The sequence below is a fragment of the Martes martes genome, assembly GCF_963455335.1.
Source record: "Martes martes genome assembly, chromosome: 11".
Classification (NCBI taxonomy): Eukaryota; Metazoa; Chordata; class Mammalia; order Carnivora; family Mustelidae; genus Martes; species Martes martes.
Window position 1 is genome coordinate 5,301,989 of NC_137899.1, and position 27,085 is coordinate 5,329,073.

The 27,085-nt window shown below is 47.4% G+C and overlaps 1 protein-coding gene across 6 annotated transcripts in view; it reads right to left on the minus strand.

Moving 5' to 3' along the window:
• COBL (cordon-bleu WH2 repeat protein) overlaps nt 1-27,085 on the minus strand; it is a 262,604-nt gene that overhangs the window by 33,514 nt on the left and 202,005 nt on the right. For 3 of the 6 annotated variants that reach the window (XM_080818257.1, XM_080818256.1, XM_080818255.1), the window contains one exon: nt 19,079-20,650. The exons of the other annotated variants lie outside the window; for them this stretch is intronic. In XM_080818257.1, coding sequence (XP_080674383.1) covers nt 20,607-20,650 — 44 coding nt within the window. In that variant the 3' untranslated portion in view covers nt 19,079-20,606. Of the gene's footprint in view, nt 1-19,078; nt 20,651-27,085 lie in introns of those variants that run through there. 6 annotated transcript variants of the gene reach the window in all.

A 27,085-nucleotide genomic window follows, 5' to 3' on the forward strand; every position in this document is an offset into this window, starting at 1 on the left:
TCCCTTCCAGACACAGAAAGCTACCATTCTCTGAAATCCTAAATCAAAATGTAAGACACAACATTCTTTGGATAATTGACTGGTGACTAACTAGGAATCGTAAAAGGAATACGACAACATCGATATCCTTTCCGCTGTCTTCTGTTGGCCCTAAAAGTGTAGCTCAGGATTTCTGAGTTAATTAATTCGCTGGCAAGTTTGCTCTTCTCCTAAGGTGTGAACAACATTTTGGAGCTAAAAAGTTATCATGGCAAGATTTTTGCAAATGTGAAAAACACACTTAATTTGTCGTTAGCAGAAGCCTAATACAAATTCGTGATTAAATTCTCTTCCAAATGAACAGCCGTAAAACCTGAATAAGAAATACTAACCCTTTCATTGTCCTCCACCTTAACTTTATGATGGCATGGTTCAAATACCATTCAATCTAAAAGAGAGCTTCAGGAAATTTCTCTAGCTGAGACGAAAGGAAGAAAATGCTCATTTAAGGCTCCCAATTCCTCAAGGTGAACACCATTGTGTTTCGTTCAATATGAGTTTCATTGAGTTTTTCTTTTACAAATTCACCAAAGAAAATTTCAGACACTACATCTAAGGATCGTCCAAGGACTTTTGTAATGGATTCAGTTTTGAGTGATTTTATTAAATGGAAAGGGAAGATCACGTGTCCTGTGGTATTGCTCACTTGCTGGTCACTACCAAGGGAGACTTCCCAGGGTCACGTCCACCACATGGGTGGGGGCCAGAGAAAATGTCTCACAGCCTTCTTCGCCATCTTGGCACGCCATTCACAGCCAGGAAGCAATGCTCCTCCTTTATCTCCATCTACTGTGAATTAGATCCCTATGATCTAGATACTGGGAATAAAGGCAAAAGTAAGGGAACTCCTGGCAAAGTGCCCCAGAACCAGTGGTGCGAACGGGTAGAGGTGCATGTTAGTAATTTTCGTCATATACATCCCCTAGTAATTTCGAACCGACCACTAAGTACTCCTAACATTTTTAATTGACACAGGAAAATTTCCATCATGAGTTCAATAAGTTGCAACAGAAGTAATTTCTACTGCACTGTAAATATTAATACTTTAAAAATATTTCTTTCTTCCTTCCTTCTTTTTCTTTTTCTTTCTTTTTTTTTTTTTAGAGAGTGAGAGAGAGCATGAGGGGGTTGGAGGGAGGAGCAGAGAGAGGAGAGAGCACCTCAATCTGGCTCCGTGTTCCGTGTGGAGCCTGATGAAGGGCTTGAGCTAATGACCCTGAGATAATGACCGGAGCCAAAATCAAGACTCAGACACTTAGAACTGACTGAGACACCCAGGTGCCCCCAAACTGTTTCCACTTTTAAATGTCATCAAAGGAATCTGAATGAGACAGCATTTTGATACCCACAAGCCCCCATGTAACAGGGAGCAAGCAAATTCTTTTAACAGGCCGTGTTTCGGAGTATCTCATTTTTCTGGAACCGATTTCTGTTCCACGACTGCATAGCATCTCATCTGTTGAACTACTTCACCCTTGAGAGCTTTTTATATTAATCGCATTTCCTTGTATAAAATATGTATATAAATTAACTTTTTATTTTTATTTCCTCTCACCATAACATGGCAGCATTAAATTCTTTCTCGACATGGAGTGGTTATCCCTGTGATAAGGAACAGAAAGCAGTCAGTACAAATGGCATAAATATTTTAGAAATTTTGACACTTGTTAAACAAAAAGGTAAAATTTCATTGAAAAGGCCTCTCACAGTGAGCTAGATGAGGCTTTTTTCAATTAATTCCTTCAAAATGACTGGATTATTTATCGCTAGCATGGGGCGGGGTTTGCCATAAATGGAGGCTCATATTTTTCATTCTTACTGGCATTAAGCACCAGGAAGCCTTGTTCATATGAATAAGTACAGGTCAATTAAGCCTTTAAACTCTTCCTCTGGTATATATCACTTAATTGATCTTTCATAAAATTTATGTTTAATGAGCTGTAAGTCAATGACTCGATTAGATTCCTTGTCAGTTTGGTGCTCACTCCTCTAGCAAGAATTCCACTGGTCCTCCCGTCAGCACCAAGAACAGGACTACCCATCTCAGGGAACCGCACCCGAGTGGGATTCCCGATGGGTGAGTGTTACACCTGTGTTTTGTGAGGGAGGAGAAGGGTGTTCCTACAAGTGGAGTAGGGCAGGGGTGCCGGCACTGAGGCTGCCCCCAGGCAAGCTCCCAGGCACCTCACTTAAGAACAAATACAAAAACGGAGGCATAACCTCTGGGAATGGATTCCCTTGGAAAGTCTCAGTGTTCTCCAAGGGAAATGCCTCCCCCAGGTTAAAACCAACCACACAGGGGCGCCTGGGTGGCTCAGTCAGTTAGGTGTCTGCCTTTGGCTTAGGTCATGATCTCAAGGTCCCGGGATCGAGTCCCACACTGGGCTCCCTGCTAGGTGGGGAGTCTGCTTCTCCCTCTGCCTTCCACTCCCCCTGTTTGTTGGTGCTCTCTCTCTCTCAAGTGAAGATATATTTAAAAAAACCACCCCCACAACACAATACAAGTCAGGTTAAGAGCTGGGGTAGGGAGCACATAGAGAGTGCCCCAGGAAGACAGAAGTGGGGTTGTTCTTTCTAACAAGAGCGGATGTGAAAGTGACCACTGAATGAAATCTTGAAACAAGCATGGGGTGGGCAGGTGGTGTACAGAAGGATCAAAGAATGTGTAGTGGCAAGGAAACTTGAGGCCAAATGGGAAATGTCAGGTTCTGCTGAAATTGGTTGGGCTCTGTGTTGTCTCCTGGGCTGCATAGCATCCTGTCCATGTGGAGGTACGTGTGTACAAATGCTCAGGGGGAAGAGAGTGAAGAGGATGGGTGTAGAGGAGACCCTCTGTCACCAGTATTATATGGATTCTGCCTTGACTGGTGGCCTAATCCTGCCTACCTTCTTTTCCTCTAGTTAATTCCTTCGGTAGTTTGCTCAAAAGTTCCGGTATTCATTCCTCTTCAAAATGACAGCTTCTCTGGTTGGATGGGCACTATTTAACATTTAACATTAGCATTCTGGTCCAAAAGCCCCACAGACTGGGGCCTCTCAAAGATACTGCGTGGTACAGAAAAACATACAGCCAGTTCACTGGAGAGCATTATTACAGACACACACACACACACACACACACACGCTTCTTCAAGAAGGTAGGATAATGAAGACTTTGAATACCCATGGATCTAAAATAGCCCAGATTCTCTTAAGAGTCAAGTTATGTATTCTTGGTATCAGCCAACCCATATTTCTCTAGAGTTTAATCCTAATCCTAGAATCCTGATGTTCCCCGGGGAAACGGGGAGAAAAAGTTTCAATTTCCACCACTGTAAGGCAGGGCTGAGTTACAATCACTATCCTGTAAGGACATATATAGGGAACAGATGCTGCTTTTGTCTGTCCAGCACTATCCCCCTCCCTGTTGGTGTTAAATGAAATCCTCCCTCTGGTGGATAACCTATTTCTCAGTATTTGGGAATATCGAACAACTGCCCCTACCTATCTAACAACTAATATCTAACAATTGCCACAGAGGGTGGGCATGAGGTGGACCAAAATCTGGCCAATTTAAACTGTGCACACAACAGTAGAGCCAAAGAAGGACATGTGAAGGACATGTGTCCTAAGCTGGACAAATCAAGACCCATCTCTGGACCTTCCCACCAGAGCTCCTGGGAAGATGTTCTCATTGGGCTGGAGTCGATGGAATGGGGGAGTATTGGATAAATGGTAGTCACTTGGACTAGCACACGGAGACAGCTTGTCCACAGAAGGGGGAAAAAAACAGTCCTCTGACAGTAATTGGGTACTGGGACTCAGCCATGACCATAATGAGGATTCATCTCTTGGTATCCTCAGTTATGTGAGCCAAAAAACTCCCACAAGAACCCATTTTTCTTAACTAGTTCAAGACATGTTTCTGTCTCTTGGAAATAAAGAGTTGGGTCTAATCAATGTGTAAATTGCCCTGATATTTTCATAAATACATCTACATATTTATTAAATATAAACACCATAATGTCAAATATATTTACTATAAATATTAGATACATTAATGTATTTATTAATAGAGTAACTAGACATATAACATATAAATATGTAATTTAAATATATAATATACAAATTAATTATAACATCATTATAAGTATAGTATATAAATAGAAAATACAATTACAAATATACGTCTATTTTGCATTATGGGGTTTCCATTACGGGAAATTTAACGAAATGAGACAGTTGCATATCACATGGTTCTGTTTTCTAGATTTATTTTCCATTATTTGAGTTACATATTTTAGTAGTTGTATTTTCAAGACAATTTAATTTGGATCCAGTTTATTCTCTAAGGCCTCTTGTGTCTGAAGATTGTCTTCATTTAACACTCATCCTTGACCATCAGTATGGCTAAATCCAAGCAAGATTCAGTTTACAATCTTTCTTCAAGACTGTATTCTCAATCCCTTCTTTTCTGGCATCCTGCCTCACAGATGAGAATAGATATGCTACCAGGGTTCTTTTGAACTATCTATAACCTTCTCTCTTGAAGCTGGCAAGAATTTCCTCTTAATCTGTGAATATCAAAATTTCACCAAAGTGTGTCTGTATTTCATGTCCAAGAACTTTCAGATTTTTTTTATTCATTTATTTATTCACCTGCTCTTGTTTTATGTATGTGATAATCTATTACAATTCTCTGAAGCAATGACAAAAAATATTTAAATTTCTATTCTGTTTCCTAAATTAACTCTAATTAACTCTACTTCCTTTGGGGTCGGTACTTCTGATCAGTTTGTTCCCCTCTTTCATGCATTAAGAAAAAAAAATTGTTTAGTGATTCTTGACTGCTTATTTTTTTTAAAAGATGTACTTTCTTATTTATTTTAGAGAGACAGAGAAAGAGAGAGGTTGCATTCCAGTGGGGGAAGGGAGAGAGAAAAGGAAAGAATCTCAAGCAGACTCCACACTGAGTGTAGAGCCTGACATGAAGCTTGATCTCATGACCACGAGATCATGACCTGAGCTGAAACCAAGAGTCAGACACTTAACCGACTGAGCCATCTGGTGCCCCCTCTTGACTGCTTTCATGTGTTTAAATGAGGGTGTCAATAACAGTAGGGAGTGGAATTATTTCACACATACGAACATCGCTGTTTCCCTGGGATACAATAGAAATCCCTATGGCAATTGGGCACGGGCAGAGAGTTCCATGGCGCAAATAGGGAAGTCACTTTCTGGGGAGGACTCCAGTGGGATGAGGTGTGCAGTTTCTCTCAGCAGCCATAATGGCTGACTGTCCTTCAGCTAAGTTCAGCCATCTCAAAACTGAAGTTTCATTCTGTTGTCCTATGTCTGCTTTAGCAATAGGGATGCAGGATTACTCCTTTATCCTGATGTCTGGCTTTAAAGGTTGCCTAAAATATTAGACCACTGGCTACTTAACTATCAGATAATATGGTCCAACCTCAACATTTGAAAGTCCTACGATGGTAGCTGGATGTTGACCCTCTGCACTGTCCAGATGGATATTTACATACCTCCAATTTAATCCAATGCCCTCTGCAATGTGGGTATCATTATTCATATTTTGCAAATTATAAAAGAAGCCCCAGCCAAAAAATTATTTCATCTATCCCTGAGGATACATATTGCAAAAACATACTCTGCCAGACCCATTAAAGGGGCAAGTCCATTCCAAATCACACAAAATCACCTGTTATGCAAGAGCCAAATTAGGGTTCTTTCACCAAGAAATGGATTTTAGGGAGAATTCCTGTATGTAAACTTTTCTAAGTGAAAAGATTTTCTTCCCTATTCTATGGAACAAATCTTGATGCCAATTGTTCAGGGATTTCAGTATATTCTAAACTATGTTTGAGAAAAAAGCTCAGTCCTTTTGTATGTATTTCTGGGGCTTCATTTCTAAAGGAAGCATGTACTTCATGCTGGCAAGAACAAAGCCGATGCTTTAGTTTTCATCATCAAAACAGAAACCCTGTCTCCAGGTTGTCTAGAATGTTAAAACACATGAATTGTATTTAATCAACACCTCAGAAAATTTGACGTTCTGGGACTTTCCAAGTTGCCAAGGGGCTCGATTTTGAATCGACTATGAGTCAGGTCTGGCGTGAAGCAAAGGTGAGTCATTTGCATTTCAGATAGGCAATCTAAGAAAAATACCGTCCGTTTCTTCCGCTAGTTTCTTCCATGATCTATCCCTTATCACCAGAACTCTAGAGAACAAAATGTTTAGCTTTCTAGAACATTCTGTTCATCCACTGCTACTCACCTAAGACTGGCATCAAAGTGACCGAATGAGGAACGTTTCTGGTCTTATACAGAGCTGTTGTTAGCGTCCATTATACACTCAGGCTTTCATAAAAGGAACCATTTTAATTTGTCCTAAAATTTAGATCTTCCTTTTTCCCTGTTTTGATTAAATGGATGTGTCATTTGACCAAGGGTTCTCCCTCATCTTCCTGTCCCCAGGCCCCTATCCTTTGGTTGTACCAAGATTGGGAGATCACTGAGTACAGACAAAATTGTCACTGCAATAAAACATCTCAGTAGGTGTTCTTAAGAAAAACTAAACAGAAAAAAGAAAACTCTGCTTTTTTAAATTCTTTCTGTAATGTATATTAGATTACAAAGTTCTTTCTCCGTTGGTCTGTCCTTCCATTTCCTTACTCATGATTTCTGAAGTTCTACCATCTGTAACATCTACTAAACATTAACACTTCCAGCTGATGGGCGTAAGAATATCTTTTTTTTCTTTTTTCCTTTCGGTGCTCAGGCCTGGAGACCTGAGGAACTCCTGCCCTCCTTGCTTTGGTGGCTGGATGGGTTCATCAAGAGGCTAAGGTTTGGGGCACCTGGGTGGCTCAGTCAGTTGAGTGTCTGACTCTTGGTTTCGGCTCAGGTCATGATCTCAGGGTCCTGAGATCGAGCCCTGCATTGGGCTCTGTGCTCAGCGAGGAGTCTGCTTGTCCCTCTCCCTCTGCTCCTCCCCTCCCCACTCATTTATAAATAAATACATACAGTGTTAAAAGAGAGAGAGAGAGGGACTAAAGTTTTTCTGTTGAACTGAGGCTACTGTAATGTTTTTCCCTCACCCTGGACTGACCGGCCTACAGTGACTTTCTGAAGTTTTCTCTCGGCATCTCTCTGTGCTGGTGGTTGCTTCTTTCCACTCCTCTGTTTCAAGGCGGGGGGTCCCTTGAGGGTCTCCTTGCTTTCCTAGGCTGTGACTTCATCCTTATTTTCAGGCCAATACAATTTCATTTACTTGCTTGCAAGCTCAGCGATGCATTTAAAAGGAGGTTCATTATGTGAGTTGCAGCACCTGGAGATGCTCTGTAGCCGAAGGGGTTTTGGGGGCATTTCACCCACGACATTGCTGGCAACATAAGGAACCTCAACTTATTCTAACTTCAAATGTGCTCCCCACCCCCAGTCCCTCTTGTCTCAGCGGCCATCCCCAGTTACCCAGGCTCAAAACCCTTCTTCCCTTCAGGGCAGGAGACTCAGAGGCTCGGCTAGAGAGCGGCGCAGGCAGATGGAGAAGCACGAGAGGACCCCCATGCAAAGCAGGAAGTGGGGAAGTTTCCACTAGGAGAAGCCACTGAGTATGATCTCAGAGTCGGCCATCACACACATCTCCACCCTGACGCATTCGCTCCCACTGAGAAGACGACTTCTCTTTCCTCTTGAAGGTCTTCCTCCTCTGGGGGAGCACAAGCTCTCCCTCCTCCACGACCTCGGAGCTCTCCAGCTTCTTGGGCTCCCAGGCCTCCCCTGGCCTTGCAATACCCATGCCACCATCACACCATGTCTCCCTAGCTTGGAGGCACGGCCCTGCAGGAATGCAAGACTGATTCTTCTGTCTACGGTGGCAGAGCAGACTCCAGGAAACGACACGGGTGGAGGAGACAGCAGGGCACAGAGTCAAGGCTGAGGCATGGCAAGACACAGACGTGAAGGTAATCAAAGCTGTGATTACCATCAGTAGGCACTCGGCCTCAGTGGACCACTTAGCTGCAAGCATCCGAGTCCCCCGGGAGCAATGGTTCTCTTGGCCTGCAGCAGAATCCCTTGGAGGGCTTGTTAGAATAGATAGTTCAGCGACCCCTCGCCCAAAGATTCAGAGGGTCTCAGGTAGGGGCCTGAGACATGCGCTGTTCACATGTTCCCAGTGATGCTGGGGCTGCCGGCCCAGGTCTACACTTCCTCCAGCCCGTCACGGGCCACCTGGCCAGCTCATGCTTCTTCCCTTGCTGAGCCGCACCTGGGAACGGTCTACATTTAAGCTCGGTAGCTTCCATCCCCCTCCTCCTAACACTTCTTCATGGCTGTGTTTCAAAGACGGTGACTCCCCCCACAAAGGGCACTGGAGGTAATGAACAGACTCGTTAAAAAACTCCTGTTCAGTCCCCACTCTCAAGATACAGGGGCATTTTGCTCCACAGAACGTTCTGCGCGCTGACACCTTCCTCAAAACAGCAGGGCGGAAAGAATTACTCTTGGAAATTGTATCAGGAGAACTTCGGAAAGACGATGAGGAAATGACTTACAGACACAAAATACACCCCACGTGGTTGGAAAATAGGCTCACAACAAGAAGAAAAGAAATCACATCGGGGAGGGGTGAGGAACTGGCGGGGGGCGGGGGGGAGGACAGGTGCACGGAGCGGGTGGTCCTGGAGTCCTGATCGGGAGCAGGAGATACGGATCAGGCAGAGAAACAGGACTCCAAAGTCACGTGCGGCGAAAAGGCTGTCACAGACCTAGTGAGACACACCTGGACCAGCTTCCTGGGAAAGAAGCCTCAGCAACAACAGTGAAAACAGGAGTCTCCAAGGACCACGGTCTCACATTTCTGCATCGCTACCTTTCCCGGCAATGTCCACCCCATCGCTTAGCTGGCCGATTTGATGATTTCTGCCTTCTGATCATTTGTAGAGATCGCCCGATGTTTGGGACCGACGGAGCAGGGCAGAATGTAAACACGGTTTATTCCACCTGGGTCTGGACTAACGTGGAAAACAGATTTCTAATACCGAGAAGACGCACTCACAGGTAGGTGCTTGTTTCAAGGTAAGTTCCCTCCGATAATTTTTAGAAATCATAAAATGCTAACAGGCCATCAGAAGTGAGTACTTATTCCTTATAACAACGGTCGGCGTCAGCGCCTGTCATTTTAGGAAACTTACATACAATTGTTTTCAGCCTTGTCCAAAGTCAACAGACTGCAAAGCCGGTAAATTAAACACCTCACACATAAACCACCTGTCTAACTCGCTGTTACGGTGGCCCCAAATAACTTGGCTTTATTAGCCAGAAAGCACTCACGTCAGCAAAACCCACTGATACCCAAAATAACCTCCCCGGAGATGCCAAGGCTCCAGCCTCCGCTGTTAGGACCTGGCGCTGGGATTCCAAGATGGATGCCGGCCCCCTGGGACGTGAGGGACCCACCTCGTCCTCGAGCTTCCATCCCACTTAGAGACATTCCCCCTACCACTGCGCCTTATCAGACGTTTTCTATTGGATTCTTTTGAGCTTTAAAATAAAGCTGTTTTTTTTTTTCCTGTGATGTAGAAAGGGAAACTCATCCCGCAATGACTTTACATTTGGTTGCTTTTCCTTCTTGTCTTTATTTTTAAAGATGTTTTTGTAACAAATACATAAAAAAATTCATTTTAAAAAGACTGTAGATATTTATGGCTCTAGAGAGTGGGGGTGGGGGGAGGGGCAGAGGAGGGAGCGTGAGAGTCCCAAGCGGACCCCATGTGGAGCACAGAGCCCTAAGCCGGGCTTGATCTCACGACCCTGAGATCATGACCTGAGCAGAATCAAGAGCCGGACGCTTAACCGACTGAGCCACCCAGGTGCCCATGTGTAAGAAAATGTAAGTATCTGGAGAAAAGCAGACCTATCACCCAATTCACATTTAAGTACTTAATTTTTTTAATTATTTAATTTTTTATTTGACAGAGAGAGAATTAAGTACTTAATTTATACTCAACTGATTGAATGCACTCTTTCCCTCCCACACCTTTTGGATCTGTTCAGGCAAATAGTGTATAGATGCAGAGATGGCCTCGAGCAAATCAGTCCCTGCAGTCTGACTCTCTCATCTGCAGATGAGAAGAATCCCAATCCCTCGTTCAAGATCGCATGGTTGGGACAGGATGCCGAGGCCTAGGTAGGAAGTGAGGGCAGCGCCTGGAGCCCAGCGAAGGCTCCATAATAGCCGTCGCGACAAGTTTGCGGTTCTTGTGAGCCATCAGTCTACAGGTGGATGCGATCACGGTGTCTCCCCAAACTGGCGAATCCAAGAACCACCTCCATCACATGGGGTTTCAGAGACCAGCGTCTGCAGACCCTGACGAACTTCCCTAAGGGAGGGCGTGACTTTAAGCTCCAGGCCCAGGAGCGTGGGAGGCCAGCGCAGGAGGAGGTCCCCGCCACTGGGCCAGCCAGCTGTCACAGGTGCACTAGCGTCAGGCAGAGGGGCGGCTGGCCGGGCCTCCAAGGAGAACCGCTCTACTCTGAGCCTCCTGACCACGCGGACCGCTCACCTGGCGTCTCAGTTCCGTAGTGGAAGGCAGAATGCCAGCCCAGCCGGGCGGCGGGTGGAAGGTTCCGGGGCAAACATAGGCGGCGAACGCCGCTTGCCATGGACCTTTGCAGACAACCATTTGTGCAGGCCTGAGAAGGGCAGCAGCAAAGACCCCGTGTCTGCCTGCCCTGCGGTGTGTCTGTCCTTCTGCAGGGGCTCAGCCTCGCCTCCCCTTTGGGGTAGTTCCTGCCCCAGGCTGGGCCTGCATGGAGCCCCCAGGCCCGCCCTCCAGTCCAGGTCACACCCCTGCGGTGTGTGCTCACGAGTGCTCAGCCCATCACCCCACATGGCCGCTGGCACATGAGGGAACATCATTAATGCTGATGTGTGAGAAAGTTCCAGAGAGGCAGGGGGCGCTGGTGAATAGTGGGAACGCCTCTGTACCCCTCCCGACTGTCCGCTCCCCATGCTTTGGCTCTGCGGTCGGCATCAGGGCATCAGATCTATCCCCGCAGACAGCCTGAGGGGACTGTCATTTACCTGCCGTGTCCTCTAGGTCTGCGGAGATCCCCCTGGGGCCTGTCCTCCATGTCCCCTCTGGAGGCTCAGGTGGGTTTGCTTCGCTCTGGTTCTCCTGGTCCTTTATTTGCACTTTCCATCTCAACACCCCCCGGGCCCACCCCCTAGAGAGAGCACCCTGGGCCCTCCACGTCCTTGCTGGATGCAATGCAGATGCCTTGTCCCAACGTGCATCGCACAGATGCTCCGTGGGCATCACCCTCCTGATGGACATCTGCCTCAGCCCCATGAGATGCTGCCGACAGCCCGTCTCGCCTCGGGCACGGCAGGGCACTCTGAGCGCTGCGCCACCCCCCAACTGCCCCCTGAGCACTGTCCCCGAGGCCGCTGAGTGCAGCCACACCCGCTCGGGCTGGCAGTCCCGCGTCTTCATAGGTCAGATCTACCAGGGGAAGGACAGAGCCAAGGTTCCCATCTTCGAGGAACTCGAGGAACTCGCTCGTGGAGAGAAGGCGTTTCCACCGGCTTTTCCAAATCCAAACCCAAGTCCTGATTTTCCCATTCCCCGAAATCTCACTGAACTCTTTCTAGCAACAGAAAAAAAACATGGCCCCTAAGTAGATATAAGTTCATTTGCCATTAATTCCTTTGCATGTTTCAGTTATGTGCTATCCGGACGACCAGATTTTCATAATTAAAAACCACATGTTCCCATGACTTCTTACCCCCAGATTCTCAGGTCCACCACAAACAGATTTCTTCCATGAGGTGTTCTGTGCGCACTAAGGGATCTTTAAATTCAACACACACAGACACTTCACTGCTTTTGCTGCCCTGGGTATTGGGCAGAGGTGGATGGATTATTCAAAAGCAGTAACTTCGGCTGTTTGCTGCTCTCTCTCTCTCTCTCCAGCAGACACTGGCTTGTAGGCCCCCATACAGTGCAAGCCGCACAGATTTGCAGTGAAGATTGTCCGTCCTGAGGTGCTCCCTAGGAGGCTGAGCACACGTGGACCTTCTCTCGGCTCGGACTTCAAAACCAAAGCCCACGGTCTGCAGAGAACGGGGAAGAGCGCGATGCTCTGGTCCAGGTCTGTATCTGACTGTGAGGCCCAGGGGAGAAAGGTGCTTGAGGAAGGTCACCGGCTCATGGATCATGCTGGGTCAGGTGGCCTGATCGCCCTGGGCTGTCCTCATCCATGTGCGACGTTCTTACAACCAGCCCTAGAAATGGCTGGTCCTTCGCGCTGCAGTGTCTTTACAAATTCTGCAAATACCTTCAGTCATTTTGTTCTGGGGCAGGTGAGTCCAGAGGGCGATAGAACTGGGGATTATTTCAAAGTAAGCAGTGGCTATAAAAAATCAGATGCATTTTCTCATGAGGCTCATGAGGCACTCTCAGGAGTGTACTGTGCATCCTTTAGAAAAGGTGTATTTTCTTTAAAGGTATTTTGCAGGACAGCTGAGTACGGGAGCTAGTATTCTGTCTCACAGGTGCCCAGAGCCTGGCTCCCCACACAGGCCCGAAGAACAAGGTTCCATTCTGTCCTCCACGCCGCCCTCTGCCTCAGGTTGGTGCCCTTTAATGAAGTTAACCCGATCATATATTTGGGTACAATGTCCTCCTGTAAGTAAAACTCTGCAGTGACCACTCTATCCGTTTAGCCTGGTGAGATGTGATTTTTCTCCACACTCTTTTTTCTTTGTCATCCGTCTGATGAAGGAGGCGTCTTGACTCAGTCAGGCCCGGAGGGACCAGGTCTGGAGGGGAAAACAGGCTGTCTTTTGGGGGGGGGGGGTCCTTCCCCTCTTCCCTTTCCGGGACATCCCTGGGGTATACAATGACGCCTTCGTACAACTTTGTACAAATTGTCTCTAAAAGTGCCCCCACGTCACGATACTCAGAACCAGTCAGAATTCTTAGGGTCCGGAATTCCTACAGGGACAGGATAAGGCAGTGAGTTCATTGCCCTGCACCTGGCTTTGTTCAGTTCCCGAGGGCATGAAGGTGTAGTTGTCTCCAGGCCTGGGTTTCAGGCCCGACAATAAGACCAGTCCTTGGGCCCACTGGCTTCCTCATTTGTTTGCTGGTTTCCTGAGCACGGAATCACCTCACATATCAAACAGGTCATATCCCGGGGCTGGAGAAGAATGCCCTGCTCGGGTCTCATCCCTGTAAGGAACGAGTTCTCCTGGCATTTTTATACCCCTCTACCTGGTGACCGCAGTCCTAATTAAAAGGGCTCATCACCTTTCTCGCACTTGGAAATTGTTCCAAAAAGTCCATTTTGCTACAGGCTACTTCAAGTCCACGCAGCTGTGCCGTGCGGTTGACAGAGTGACCTACCAGAACAGCAGACTCGGCGTGGATGTTTGGAGACCCAGCCCGGTTCGTCTTTCTGCTTGCTTGCTTGCTTGTCTGCGGGCCTGGCAGAGGTGATGGGTGGAGAAACCCCAGGACACTCGCTCGGAGGCACAGCTGCCGCTCTGAGTGATACCTCTGTCACCTGTCGCTCCGGGCTGCCATCCTGAGTCGCCGTTTTCCGGCATGGCAATCTCGAGGCAGGAGACTGGCATGCGGGTGCCCCGGCTGCCTGCTGAGACATGGGGAAGGTTCCCCATCAGCATGGGGTTTTCTCTGATGTGGCCAATGGGCAGCCACTCCAAGGGTCTCAACTGAAGGAGACCAGTTCAAGAGGAGCTACACCGGCTCGGGCGACCCCAGAGGGCACCGTGGCCTGTTTACTTGTTTCATCATCACATGGAAGCATGGGCATTTGCTGATCTGCCAGGGCTGGAGAACTTGATCTTTTCCTTGTCAGCCGCGGGCATGGCTCAACGTGTCCTGGGAGGCATCTCAGAGCCTAGCTGGCACCAGGGAGTGCATCTTGGATGCGGGGAGGGTGGCATGTGTGGGCCTGCAGCGTCTGGCTCGGCTGTCCTGGAGGGAGGGACAGGCTGACCTCCTGGGGAGCACTGCACACCAGGGCACACAAAGACGTAACCCCAGTGGTGGTCTCACTCACCCATGCTCGCCTGGGCTGCAGATGGCCTGGTGGCTCTCTAAAGGCAGGCGGAGGGCACGGCCCCTTCCAGAGTTCCCTGGAAGTGGGGGGTGGGGGTTTCTCATGAGTGGGGGGGGGGCTCATTTTCACAGGCTGTAAAAAGGCACATTTTAAGAAGTCTCTTCAAAGGCAATATGTATAGTCAACTAACATCCTAAGATAAAGGGAGGGAGACAGAAACAGACTGCATCATTTGGGTGAGCATATGAAGGAGAAAATTCAACATTTTGCTTAGGGCTTATTTGATAATACGACATTTTTCTGTTTTTTTTTTTTTTTTAAGATCTTATTTGTTTATTTGAGAGAGACACACATACACAGACAGCACAAGCAGAGGGAGAAGCAGACTCCCGCTGAGCAAGGAGCCTGATGTAGGACTGAATCCCAGGACCCTGGGATCATGACCTGAGACAAAGGCAGATGCTTAACCCACTGAGCCACCCAGACGACCCTATATTTTTCTGTTTTTTTTTTTAAACGAGGGCTTGAATGACTTTATCGCTTCAATTTGACTAGAGCAGGGACTCAAACTGACATGCCTATGGGGTCAGGGACCCTCTGTGAGGGATGGAAGTGAGGCCAAGTGGGGGATGGGGCACAGAGCGGGGTCGGTGTCTGTCTAAAATGCGCAGCTACTGCTGCGTCCCGCACTGTCTTTTATGAGGAAAACTGACGACAGGGTCCCTAAAGCCAGCTCTACAATTCAAGATGGGCATAAACTTGAAGCCCTGACGATTGTTACCTGTAACTTTGTTTCCATTTCCCCACCACCTTCCAAACATAGGATAATCAGGGCTCCCCCTGGTGGTTGAAGTAGGCAGGGACAGATACTGGTGGCCCTGGAAGCTCCACCCCGACGGGTAAGAACCCCCCCCCCCCCGCCCCGTCCTTGGCTGCTTGCTAACCCAGGGGAGAGGGCTGAGGTCAGCAGGTGGCTGATCCCTGATGCAGCCAGCGGCTCCCGCACCTCCCCTGAGATGCGAAGCTGGGCTCCTCAGGGCTGAATTCACCCAGGGTGTGGCTTCACTCACACACTCATGCCTCTTTAGCAGGAGAAAATTACACGTCGAAGAACAAGCTTTTTGTTTCCTCCTGAAAATCTGGATAGAGGAGAAACAGTTCAGTGGCTTGTGTGTGCACAAGAGTGCGTGTGCTGACATTTCCAGATAACTCATTCCAACTACTGCTTTGACTAAAAGTGTTGTGACTGGTTTTCCCTCCCATCAGATCAATACGTAACCAACCCTATGACAGACATCGCCAGTTCGAACACTTGCTGTTCTACATTTTAACAATTACCTAATTAATTACCGTAGAACTTTGTTTCTCAATTGACTTAGAATTTTGACTATTAAAAATTACATTTTGTGAGTTTCTTTTCCCATTAATTTACAGAACTGTCATAAGGTTATCTGTGTAGTTAAGTGTCTGACGTTCCATTTCTGTGCACGCGCGCGCACACACACACACTTACGTACAGATTAAATACAACTACAGAGGGCACGGGGAAGCTGGTGGGGGGGTGCTGGATGTTTACTATCTTGATTGTGTCAATGGTTTCACCAGTGTACACAAGTCTGTGAGGATGTGCCAATTACATGTCGGTAAAACTGCTAAAAAAATAAAACATAAAAACAACAAAATCTCATCAATTTTCTTTCTCTACTTCAACTTGCCGTATTCAATGGAGACTCACCATTTCACTACTAGAGATTAAAAATCTCAATCTAAAACCATTTACTGTTCCCTTATATTCACCGTACTTAATGAACTGAGTCTTCCCACATACCCTGTCACTGACTTGGGAACCCCTCACCCTCAGCACACCCTGGTCCTGTGCAGGGTACCACTCTGTCCTTATTCATGCGACAACAGCAATGAGAGGGACAGGAAAGGGGCTGGCACTCCCCGGAGGCAGGCGCTGCCTTCCAGCACCTTCCCCAGCTGGCTCTGTCAACCCTGTCTGTGCCTGTAGGCAATGACCTGGGGCTTGCCTGCAGGAGAGAAGACGGGGCAGAGAAAGGTGACTGAGACCAAGGGTGCAAAGCCAACCCCGCAAGGGTTAGGCAGAAATGTCAATGAGAGGAACAGGCCAGAGGTACAAATGGTCTTCACTCCCACCAAGAATGGACCTTCTCTCATTTTTCTTAAAATGGCTGCTCTATAGGTTTGTGCTTTTTCTCTCCACTTTGGTCCACGTAGAGTCTAGAGCTTGACTGCAAGACACAAGCATGTTCCCTTCCATTCTCTTGTGGTCAAACAGCAGCCCCAGGCTAATGATAAATCAAAGGCTCCCGCTCCCAGGGCGGTGGGGCTGTGCAGAGGGTGGCGTGTGCGGTGTGGGGTGCGCTCCCAGCCTTGAAAGAAGGGGAGACCACACAGAAGGAAGGCTCTTTACACATTCCAGAGGCATCAGAACTTGGGGGGCAAATCTAACTTAATACTGGCAACGCCACTCAGCCAAGGGGGCACGTCTGTAGGCCAGACATGGCCACCTGCTGTCCATTTTCTCCTTTTAATTTAGAATTTGTGCTATTCCGAAGTCTTTAAATTCCTCATTTACCAGTCCCAATTCACTCAAAGCATGGAAAGATTTGTTTTCTCATCAATGCTCATTCTTCACAAGCCAAAGGAAAAAGGGTGATGCACGCTGGCCACTGTGTTCTGAGTTAGACGATATGTTTGTCTATTCCCCTCCCCCTCCCTTTACTCCCTAAAGGCTGGGCAGCACATTTATTGCCCTAGAAACAACATAGCCGGTCTAAATAATCTCAGAATCTTTCATCTCTTTTCATTTTTTTCTTCACAGGAGGAGATGGGAAGATTCAACCTTCTGACATTTACACAGCTTCACCCTCGGTAATAAAAATTTATTATTTTCTTAAGAAAGAAAGAGAAAGGTTATAGAAAGTCTTGAAGGGCAAAATAAACACAGAAAGTGATGATGAATTTAATCTCGCAGTTTCCAGGGAACAGAGCTTTTGGTAGAAGGGTTACGAGTTCGGTGTTTGTATTGGTAACAAACGAAGTATGGGAACCACATAATAAACCACAAATAAGCCACAGAGAGCTCCAAGACGCATTTCTCTTAAGACTGGAACCTTCACCTTCACTGAAGCGTTCGAAGTTTGGCGGTTGTTGTTTTACCATGGTGACTAATAAGGGCCAAAACAATTTTGAGTTTTCTTCCTGCTTCGCATTCCTTGGGTATGAGTGATGAAGTAGTTAAAACACGCACACGTGCGCACACACGCTACTCGGGGGGTACAGAAGTGCGCCGTGAGCGGATTAGCTCTTGCACGATGGAGAGTTGGCTGACTCAAGACGCCTTCCATACCTGAGTGCGGGGCCCTCACCTCCTCTCACCCGTTCCGAAGAGGCAGTCCTGTTTCTATGATAGAAAAGTGTGTTTTGTGAAAGGAAACCTTGGTCCACACGTGGACATGTTCCACATGTGGACATGTTTCAAATCAGGTTCCCTCAGGTACGGAAGTTGCGAACACATAGTAGCAAGTGATGATGATGGGCAGTCCGTGAGCTTCACCACGCAGGTGCAACGTGTGAGTGATCGTAACGGGAGCCACAATAAAAGGCCAGTGAGTCAACTGTGTGAAGATTTTCCCAAACTGCTTCATCTGCAGAACCAGGAGCATTTATCGACAACTAAATCATTTTAGAATTTTCCTAAGTAGGACTGCATGGAATTACAGCATGTTCTACTACCCATTGCTGATATTCTCTGATGAAAATGGAAGAATTTATGCTATTGTCTCTGATAAAAATAGAAGAATTTATGCCAGTTGTAGTTGAAAGATAGCACAGAGCTAATTTTCCTTTTACCTTCGCACTTGCTACAGAACTCATACTCTTGAGGGTTCCTCTGTCAACCAGCGGGCACACGAGCCAGCTGCCAGGTCGGCTGCATCTGTGTCTCTACTTAGAAAATGTGAATGGCCTCAAATTTGTTTTCTTTTACTGTCACTCTTTTTAATTTTTTTAAAAAATATTTTATCTATTTATTTGACAGAGACAGAGATCATAAGTAGGCAGAGAGGCAGGCAGAGAGAGAGAGGAGGAAGCAGGCTCTCCGCTGAGCAGAGAGCCCGATGCGGGGCTCGATCCCAGGACCCTGGGATCATGACCCGAGCCGAAGGCAGAGGCTTTAACCCACTGAGCCACCCAGGTGCCCCTTTTACTGTCACTCTTGATAGCATGTGTCAGCTATGGACCAAAGACACAGTTCTCCCCCTGACTTCTATGGAGCATGAAAACCCCCAGAAGGGATGGGCTCTCGGGTGAACCAGAAAGGAAAACTTCTCTGAAATGCAAAAGCCTGGGGTAAAAAGGTTTTGCTGAGTTAATCCGATACTTGGAAGATTCTAATGCTGCTTAGTGCGGTGTCATGACACATGTAGATTTCAAAATCTGGTCATCAAATTGCCCTGCATTTTCCCCAGCTGTGTATCAGGCCCTCATAGTGCAAGAGAGTCCTGAGATTAAAACAAACAAACAAACAAACAAGTCTTTGGCTAACTCTATGGCTGATTCTAGTCGTCATGTGAATTGGTTTAATGCTAGTTTGTGCCCTGCATCCACACGTACACATCGATGTCCTCTTGTTTATGGTAGAGTTTGACATATGTCTCTTCATAGCTTCTGTTTTCATAACCAATAATTCTATGAGTAAGATCACCTCTCCCTGGTCTCCTTTTTTGCTTTAAGATTTTCAACTGCCCTTTTTGCTTCAGCATAATAGCTGCTTCTCACACAAATGCTCATTGCTGTAATTATATACAATCTTCTACAATCTTAATGTCTGGGTCATAAATCCTAATGCTCTCACCGACACTGAGGTAAACATTACCTTTTCTTGTTTAGACTTCCTCCACTTAATGATTGAGGTCAAGTGATTGCTACTTGTCAGACAAAAGTTCTTTATTTCAATGCAAAAAAAGAAAACACACACACACACAACAAACAAACAAGACAAAAAGACACTAACTTGTTCTCTCTTTCCTTGTGAGTAATTTCTGTAACTTTCTAGGCTTTTTTCCACCAACACATGGCACTAGATTGGTTCTATCCAGCTCTAGGTATCTATTTCTGTAAGCTCTAGCTTGTATTTCTTAATTATTAATACCAATGTCAGCTGTGACAATTCCTACCTTAACCATCGCTAATAGTTTTATTGTGATCAACCAGACAACAGTCATACAAGTAAAAAACACTCACTGATTTTTTTTTGTCTTCCTTTGAGCAATAACATTTTAAAAAAATCTTCTGGAGAGAATCATGATAAACCTCTCCCGTTCAAGTGCGTCTCTGCACAACGACCAAAGTTAACCAAAGCAAGCAAGTCGTTCTTCATAAATCCCGAGTCTTAACATGATTTTTTCCACCTGCTCTGTCTGTTGGAGGACGGCTGAGGTGACTCGTTCTCCATAACAAGCTGGGTTTTCCCAAGATGAGAAAGGGATCTCGCACTCCAGAAAGGGAGGCAGCACACCCATGTGGACATGGTCGTCATACCCACGAGCGTCTTTACCACTTGGGCAAACCTCCAGACTAGCGTTCATCCGGTGGAAACATCATTACTTCTTTTCACGTGCGTGGGGAGCCGCAGGCAAGTAAAATCCAAGGGCAGAGGCCATGCGTTCTGCACATAACAGTCCCCAATGTTGGCACAGTGCCCGGGATCAAGCAAGTTCTCAGCATTCGCTGAGTAAATGGGGGTGAAGGACTGAATGGATAATTATCAGATGAAGCGAGACACAACCTCCTTCCTCTGTTTTCTTTTTGTAAACGGTCTACGTGGCAGAGAACACAGGAATAGGAAGATCTGAGAAACACTTAAAAAGTTGGGTCCTATGTATCCCTGAATGTATGTATGTGTATGCGTGTATGTGTGTGTACATACGTGTGTGTGTGTGTACGAGTTGTGAGTTCCTACACATATGTGTAGTTCACGTATTTTAGGCACTTAAGTTTCACCAGGTAGGCAGAATATTTCAGGTGTATCTAAATTGACCACATGGTCACTCGTGGACACAATCTACTTTAAATGGAGAAGGTATTCTGCAACTGAGTATCAAATAAAGAAAATACAAAGTAATAATGTATTAATGTAATGATGAATCAGAATAAAGTAAGACCCTTAACAGAATCATACCCAAGAACCTGTGAAAGGGTAATTTCGGATAGGTCAAGGTCCTCAACCTAGAATCTGCACAGAAAAGGCTTTACCCCCTGTGAGGGGGTACGAACGTCGGTCACGCAATCTCTGTTGTTTATGCATATATATGTAAATTCTAGAGAAAGTAGACTGCAGGGGTACAAATGAGCCCTTTTACGCTGACAGGTAGAAGAACAGGAGAACGGAAATCAGGATAGCAGAGGCATGGGGAAAGTCAGAGGTGCGGAGCTCCAGGAAGGGCCATCTGTCAGAAGCGCTTGGCATGAGTAGGGAACGAAGCACAGCAATAAACTGTGGGGAAAATAAACGGCAACATATGAAGACAAACTCTGGCAAAATAAACATGGCCATCATCATTCCCCTTCCAGCCCCTGGAGACGGAACCTGCGTAGAAAGTGATGTATTGGCCACTTTGTGTGATTATTTTTTCTTCTGGTTCCTCCTAGTCTTTGTGGATGTCAGCTGATAGAAAGGTCTACCGATCCAACAGACACAGTTCTGCCCCTAGGAAGAGCTAGACCATAAGCATCACAGAAACCACTGTTGTCTCTTAGGCTGTCAAATACAATTATTCGGATTTGCTACAACTTCAAAGACCTTGTGGGTAGAGAGGCTGGGCAGCTGGCAGGCAGAAGCCTTTTGTCACTATTTGGCAAAAAGTCCGAGTTCGTCGCCGAGCTCCAGGGGAGAATCGGTAATATTGTTTCATGACACCCTCCATGGCAGACCAAGCCATCTCAACCTTGATAATGCCGTTCCTGAGCAGGGCTCAGGCATCAACTGAGAAAATACAGATCGATTTGCGGAGCTGGAGAAAGATCGCACCGTACATGCGTGTTGAGATCTACCGTTCTGAGGAGAAAACCCCTTCCGGGGGCTTCTCAGTGGGAGGCTGACCCATTGGAGAAAAAGGGCCATTCTATGCAAGTAGCTTAAGCCTGTGAAGGTCTCAGGGACAGGACTTAACATAAAGAAGGGCTGTGTCTGAATTCACACCATCTCAGACAAATCCTAAAACAATAATCTAGAAGACCAGTGTCGGCCGGCGAATGCTTTGTTTCTATTCTATTCGCTCTTGAACGAATAATGATATTTAACAACAATCCTGAAAAATCAAGCTGTCTTTTCCTTACTTCTGCAGAGAATTTAAATTTGGATGAATTCAGAAAAAAAGTCCTCAGATCTGTTGATGTTAAAAAAAAAAAGGGTTTTTTTTCTGCCTAACCTGACCTCATGTTACAAGTTAAAGTTTCAGGAGACAAAGACCCCCGTTGAAATTCTTGGGCCAGCACGGGGCTTGGCAAATAGTTTATGAAAACCAGAGCTGAGTCTGCTGCTGGCATCCCTACTTCTATTTGCTCTTCCTTTGCAGGGGGAGGTTGGTAAATGATTAGGAACCAGCTCTTGGGAAAAAATAAGAGGGACAGATAGATCGATCCATCAATAGACTGATGGATAAAGTTTTACTGATCTAAAGCATGGATAGCACAAAATTGACAAGTGATAATAAAATATGCGATACTCTTTGTTGTAAATTCTTTTTTTTAAACAGTGGGAGTTATTTATTTATTTTGAAGATTTTATTTATTTATGAGAAAGAGAGAGAGTGGGGGGAGGAGCTGAGGGAAAGGGACAAGCAGACCCAGTGCTGAGTGCCCAGTGTGAAGTGGGGCTTGAACTCACGACACTGAGATCATGATCTGAGCCGAAATCAAGAGTTGGGCGCTTAACCGACTGAGCCACCCAGGCCCCCCTGTCGGCTGTAAATTCTCTATAACCCTCTGTTCCCTTAACCTCCTATGACTGATTTCTGGCTATGGACGCCAGTCGCTGAATGTAGCATTGGGAAAGGGATGTACAGTAGCACTATTATATTTTCACTGTCACAAAGTTCTTGAATCATAGAAGTATATAACCTCAAAATCCCGAAATAGTAACATCGAAAAATCATGAGAAGTGATTAATTTTCAATAGTGTTCTATTTTTTTTGTATTACTTTTTAGCTTACATAATTGACTTTTTAATAATAGTTCTGTTTAGCGATTGCCTTGCAAAGTTCCGGAGATGTCAACAGTCTGTCCTCACTAGCTGGTGTGAGCCGGGTCCAGCCCACACCTGTTGCACTGACTTGTCACTAACTTCTTCAGTTCTGTCTTGGGTCAGGGACATAGCAGCTTGTAAATAAAGTGCTGGGAAATAACTGGCAAAGGGAAGAAGTGCAGGGAGTTTTAAAAATGCTACCTGTAACCCTATCGTGATTCTCACTGCTTTGCTTCCAAGTAGCGGTCAGTTTTCAGCTCCTGTTGGGTGGATTTCATGGTTTTCAAGGTACAATAACAACAGGCTAAAGATGCTGTTCCATTTTTTTTTTTTTTTTCCAACACACTTCTGAGTAGGGACAGGCTCTGCTCCCACAATCACCAGTTTCCTTCTATTTGCTCACTACCCACTTCCTGTTTTCCTGGACGCTTGCCCTTTCCCATGGCAGCGGGAGCGGCTGTGTGGCCGGCTCTCCTGCCCCGGGAAGGAAGATGGCAAACAAACACCAGACCAGGGCGAGAGTGCTTCCCTAGGCTCGCTCTGAAGTCCACACACCTGCCAAGCTTCAAGGGTGCCTTCCTCACAAACGAGACTTCCAGAATTGTCTTTGTGTCACGAGCTTGACGATTAACTGCTTTGTTTTGAGATAGGCAAAGTGTCTAATTTTGGTTCGGATTTTAGAGTCCAATGTTGGGTGACAGTCAACAGAGGACTGGTCTCAATGGAGGGGCGTCAGCAAAATCTTGCCTATCTTTTCCTGCTTTCTGCTCTGCGCTCAGGCAAATTCACGGCTGATCACAGAGCCAGGGCCGGTAGCAAGCCTCTGGCCCAGAATGTGGGGATTTGATTACAGCCATTGGCCATAAACCACAGAGCTGTGCCCAATGTACTCCTACATTCTCAGTCCTCCTGCTGAGTCACTCTGCCTAAAATATGAATTATGATCATTATGAATTTTGTATGAAGCAACCTCAAAGTACCATTTCTAATTGAAAATGGCTAGCTAATTTCTCTCCTTTAATTTCCCTATTTTAGAATTTCCTTAAAATTCTTCAGTACAGGCTACTTAATCACAGATTGAAAATCAACCACCTAGAAATCTCCACGGTGTTGCTAGTTGGTGCTGTGACCAGACAGGTCACTTAGACAGGGGGACAGGGACCCATTTTTCCTGCATGCCTTCAAAATCCTTTGCCAGTCATCCCAGCGATGTATACCCAAGGGAAACTGGTTTACTGGAACCCATCACTGGAAACTGTCTAATAAAAGGACAGTCGTTGAACGGTTTAACTGTAAAATGTCAAGGCCACCGAGGATCTGTAATTCAAACTCTATACGCAGTGATCTTTACATCTCCAGGGTCTTCTCACTGGGATATGTAAGGGGTGACTTGTTAGAGGCACAGTCAAAACTAGCTCTGCAGATCTTGGGAACACACAGCTCCGTGCAACTAGTGACACAGAGTCCATCGTGCCCATTCACAAGGAAGGCTCCCCTGAAATTGAATGTCAGCAGAAAGCACGCTGATTAGAATGTTGCAGGGATTAAAAACTCCACGTGCACAAGTATACCGGCTCAGCCATGCACCCGAAGCGCCTCATACATGATTAGACGCGGGAAGGTTAGTAGGAAGCTTATTCGTATGAAACAAAAGGGGTTCAGAAGACAGACCCGGGAAGCCCCGTTCCACTGCCACTATAATTATACTCGTGGTGAACTTTGTGCCGTAAGGTTCTGAGACCTCACACAGTTCAGGCATTTTCCTCCTGCATGTGCAATAAGTATACGCCACCTCAGACTCCACAGGCCATCCCGGCCACAGCTGCCAGGAAGAGCTGACAGCGGGACCCGGGGGAGAGGAGTCCCACTTCTGCCCCAGGGGGTGACAGCAAGTCCACGAGCTCTGGGCACCCACACGTCACACTGCCCCCCGGCTGACTTGGAAAAGGCTGTGTTCTGTCTACTTCATCTCCCCCACTGCTTCGTGGTCCTCTCTCTGCACCCACTGACAACATGCCCGACGAGCTCCAGGACACAACCAAACCCAGGGTTGTGACCCGAGTATCACAGGGGATGCTGTGGGCTGTTTACATGTCATGGATTCCAGACATTTCCAGTTCACGGAGCTCTGGCACGGGCCAGGGACTTCCACATGCTGGAGGAAGTTGATCCTGTCCCCAACTGTCGGGATGGGCTCCCATCACCTTGGGTGACTCCGTTCTCACCAGACATTGGGGCAGTGTATTCCCCGACGGTGGTCAATGACACAGAACAGAAACTGCGGTGGGGACATCTAGGAAAGTTCAACACGCAACCATTAGAAGAGATCATCTCTCTTCCTCCTCTGAAAAGCCCCCTTAGTACCAGCCTGAAGACGGGGTTGACCCCCAACATGATGTAGAGCAAACACTGAAAAAGCCTCAGTCCCTGGTGACTATATTAGGCTTTGCTGAAGTGTGTCTCACTCGGGATTCCAGTTCCAGGAGATGAGGGGTGCCCCAACTGTGGAGGTGGGCTTGAGAGGGGTTTCTCTTACGTTCAGCTTATCCTGGTGATCTGTCGCTACAGATCACACTACCTCAAGATGCAGAGGCTTAAGACAGTAAGTGTGAATTATGTCACAGTTTCTGTGGGCTGGGCCGGCTGCCTCTGAGACCAGGTCTCTCGCACGGCTGCAGCCGAGGTTCCCCTGGGCGGTGGTCTCAACTGTGCGATTTGCTGAGGGAGCACCTGCTTCCAGGCTCACTCCAGCGGGAGTTGGCGGGACTCCGATCTCATGGTCAGTGGGCTGAGAATCAGTCCCTCGCTGGCTGGTGGCTAGAGGCTCCCTCAGTCCTTTGCCTCGTGGATCTCCCCAGAGAGCGGCTCTCAACATGGCAGCTGACTTTCCTCAGAGGGAGCGAGGGAGAGAGGGAATCCAAGATGGAAGCCACCGTCTTTTTTTTAACCCAATCTCAGAAGTGACAAGAGGCACCCCACGGCTTCCGCCATATTCTGTTCATTGGCGTTCGTCACTAAATCCAGTCCATGTTCACGGGGAGAGGATTACAGAAGGGGGTGAACACAGGAGGTGGGGACCACTGGGAGCCACTAGCGGTCCCCGCCACACAACCGAAGGTGTCCTAGTGGGCCAGAGCAGGAAACAAATAAGAAAGAGGAGGATGCTGGGATGCTGAGAGTTACTGAGATCCTCATGTCTTTCTTGAGTACGACCGCGATGGGGGTTTGTGGCTGACTCTGTGGAAAGTATCCCGTAGACAGAGCTGAGCTGGTGCTGGATGCCCTTTAGCCTGGAACGTGTCTCAGTTCGATGCAGCTGAATGGAGCAGTGTGTATCATTGTAACTGATACTCAACAACACACAGGGACACGTATTTTGGTATATTCTGCTATTGAGGCTATGCTGTGTGTCAGGCATCCTGTTGGCCAACGGAACAGACATGAATAAGACTGGCGAGGCCTCCACGTTGCTTAAACCAGTGTGTGTGATACAGCATGGGGGGTAGAGAGTAAACACCCTGGACGGGGCCGAGTTGGGACTGAACGTGTGGCAGGAAGCGTTCCTGAGACCCTGGCGGGGTGTGTGGCTAGAGCACGCAGAGATCACATCCTTCTGATGGCCAGGCTGGGTCTACCCAGGGGGAGCTGGGGGACGGGCTGCCTACAGGGGCCTCCTCAGTCAGACACACATATCAGCAGATGGTCACGGCATCTCTTCCGCCCACAAACCATTCGTTGGTTCACAAAGAGCGCAGGGGTCGCAGATAAATGTGGCACTGATCTAGAACACACGGTCTTCTCTGTTTGACTTTGTTGCAGGTGAACGGGGTTTTCACGGCCATGTGTCAAGTATAGGTAACACGTTCGGCCTGAAGACGGAAATGAGGCATCCGCACTTGGGCTTGGGGCCTGACACCCCGCGAGCTCTCTGGTCAGCTGGGGACGGCCGGCGGTAGAAGGGAATGTTGGCATCAGCGAAGGGGGTACGCCGGCAACGCATGAGAATGGGGGCTGCACCAAGATCCTACGGAGGTCAGGGTCAGGGTCAGGGTCAGGGCGGGGGATCGGCCAGAACCGAAAGTTCTGGAGAGACATCAGAGGGAAGGGTGGTGCCGTATCCGACCCATTTCACATCTTCTTGTATCTCCGTCCGTCCGTGGACAGAGCAGCCCCTGTCAGCTCCTCCAGGCTCACGGCCTTCAACAACACGCATGGTTCCTGTTTTTAACAACCTGAGTGGACTCTACCACCTGCTGGAGAAGTAACAAGGAGTGTGCAAAGCCAAAGACGTCCCCGGGGGAGTTTCTGGAATGGTGGGGAAAATTGTGGGGGAGGGTAGACGGTCGAGATACCCTCATGAGAATTCCTGCTAACCCTAGTCTGCAGTGAGACCCTCGCCAGGGACGAGTCCTTCTGACTCAGTTTCTCCCAGTGACAGAACCTACACCCCACGCTGCGGTGGGGACTGAGCAAGATGTCACGTGTGACACGCCTCGTGGAGCACCCAGCCCTCGCCAGTACTCCGGGCCCGTCTCCCCCGAAGCGCATCACTTCTCGTGCAAGGAACGCAGGCCTAACCCCGAACTCAGGAGGAGATGGGCGAGAGCGCGCGGCTGCCATACAGACGTCTCCACGCAGTTTCCTTCCACACAGCTGCGAGTCGCCAGAAGCCCGACGGGAAGGGGA